The sequence below is a fragment of the Sander vitreus genome, chromosome 1, assembly GCF_031162955.1.
Source record: "Sander vitreus isolate 19-12246 chromosome 1, sanVit1, whole genome shotgun sequence".
Classification (NCBI taxonomy): Eukaryota; Metazoa; Chordata; class Actinopteri; order Perciformes; family Percidae; genus Sander; species Sander vitreus.
Genome location: NC_135855.1, coordinates 15085343 through 15086262, shown reverse-complemented (window position 1 = coordinate 15086262; position 920 = coordinate 15085343). Strand labels below are relative to the sequence as shown.

Below are 920 nucleotides of genomic sequence, written 5' to 3'. Positions count from 1 at the left end.
ATGTGTAGCGTCCACTACAACCACTCCCTTGCTGCCATGAGCGGAAACGACATGATGGCGCACTCTCTGACTCTGGAGCAAAAGACAGCATTTGCCTTTGTGGGGATGCTGCTGGTGTTCCTGGGGTTGCTGATAGTAAGGTGTTTCAGGATCCTGCTGGACCCCTACAGCAGTATGCCTTCCTCCAACTGGGCTGATGGCATCGAGGGGCTGGAGAAAGGGACATTTGAGTACGCTCTTACTTAACACAGGGACACACACAACCATAGATGTCCTCATGAACATAAATGCCTCTAGACACACATATACATACACAAGGACACAAATACACTTGCACACATGCAAACACACAGAAGCCACAGCCCTGCATAACAATTGCACCTGACACACCACTAAGACATCTCTCTGTGAAGGACCCAACTAAGAGACTGAAGCTGTGTATGTTGTTCAATGTGTGTGCACTTTTAGTTCAGAGCCAGTGCGGAGTCTCTCTACTGTATGTGACTACATGTCTGTTGTTGTGTGCGTCTGAGCGAGTGTGATACAGATGCTGTGTCATATTCTTTGCCCTTCTGCCAGGGGGTGTGCATTTCAGCTCATCGATTAACAAAGAAATAGCTGAAGCTCCCTTTAACCCATACCTACAAGTTGAATGTCTGTAGATGACAGGAGGTGGATGCTTGTGGGACAGGGTGGGGAGGGTGCAGTGGCATTATTCAGATGTAGTTTGAAGACTCAGGGACAAGAATCCTTAGGTGAACTCAGAATGGAAAACAGAGTGGTTGCACTTCTCACAGCAGAGTTGTTCTGCACAGGAATGTATATGTTTGGATACAGGGTATTATGTCAAGCTAATGCTATGTGGACTAATCAAGTCCAATCTGTTGGTGATCCAAAGGAATGCTGCTGCTGCTGCTGCT

The 920-nt window shown here is 47.3% G+C and overlaps 1 protein-coding gene across 1 annotated transcript; it reads left to right on the top strand.

The window, feature by feature from the left end:
- Positions 1–246, top strand: ctxn2 (cortexin 2). The gene has a single exon (XM_078256952.1). It carries the CDS (start codon positions 1–3, stop codon positions 244–246), a length of 246 nt encoding a protein of 81 aa, XP_078113078.1.
- The last annotated feature ends 674 nt before the right edge of the window (positions 247–920 follow it).

What these genes read in the sequence shown, in the direction of transcription:
- ctxn2 (XM_078256952.1), top strand. Translation starts at nt 1, where the DNA reads ATGTGTAGCGTCCACTACAACCACTCCCTTGCTGCCATGAGCGGAAAC.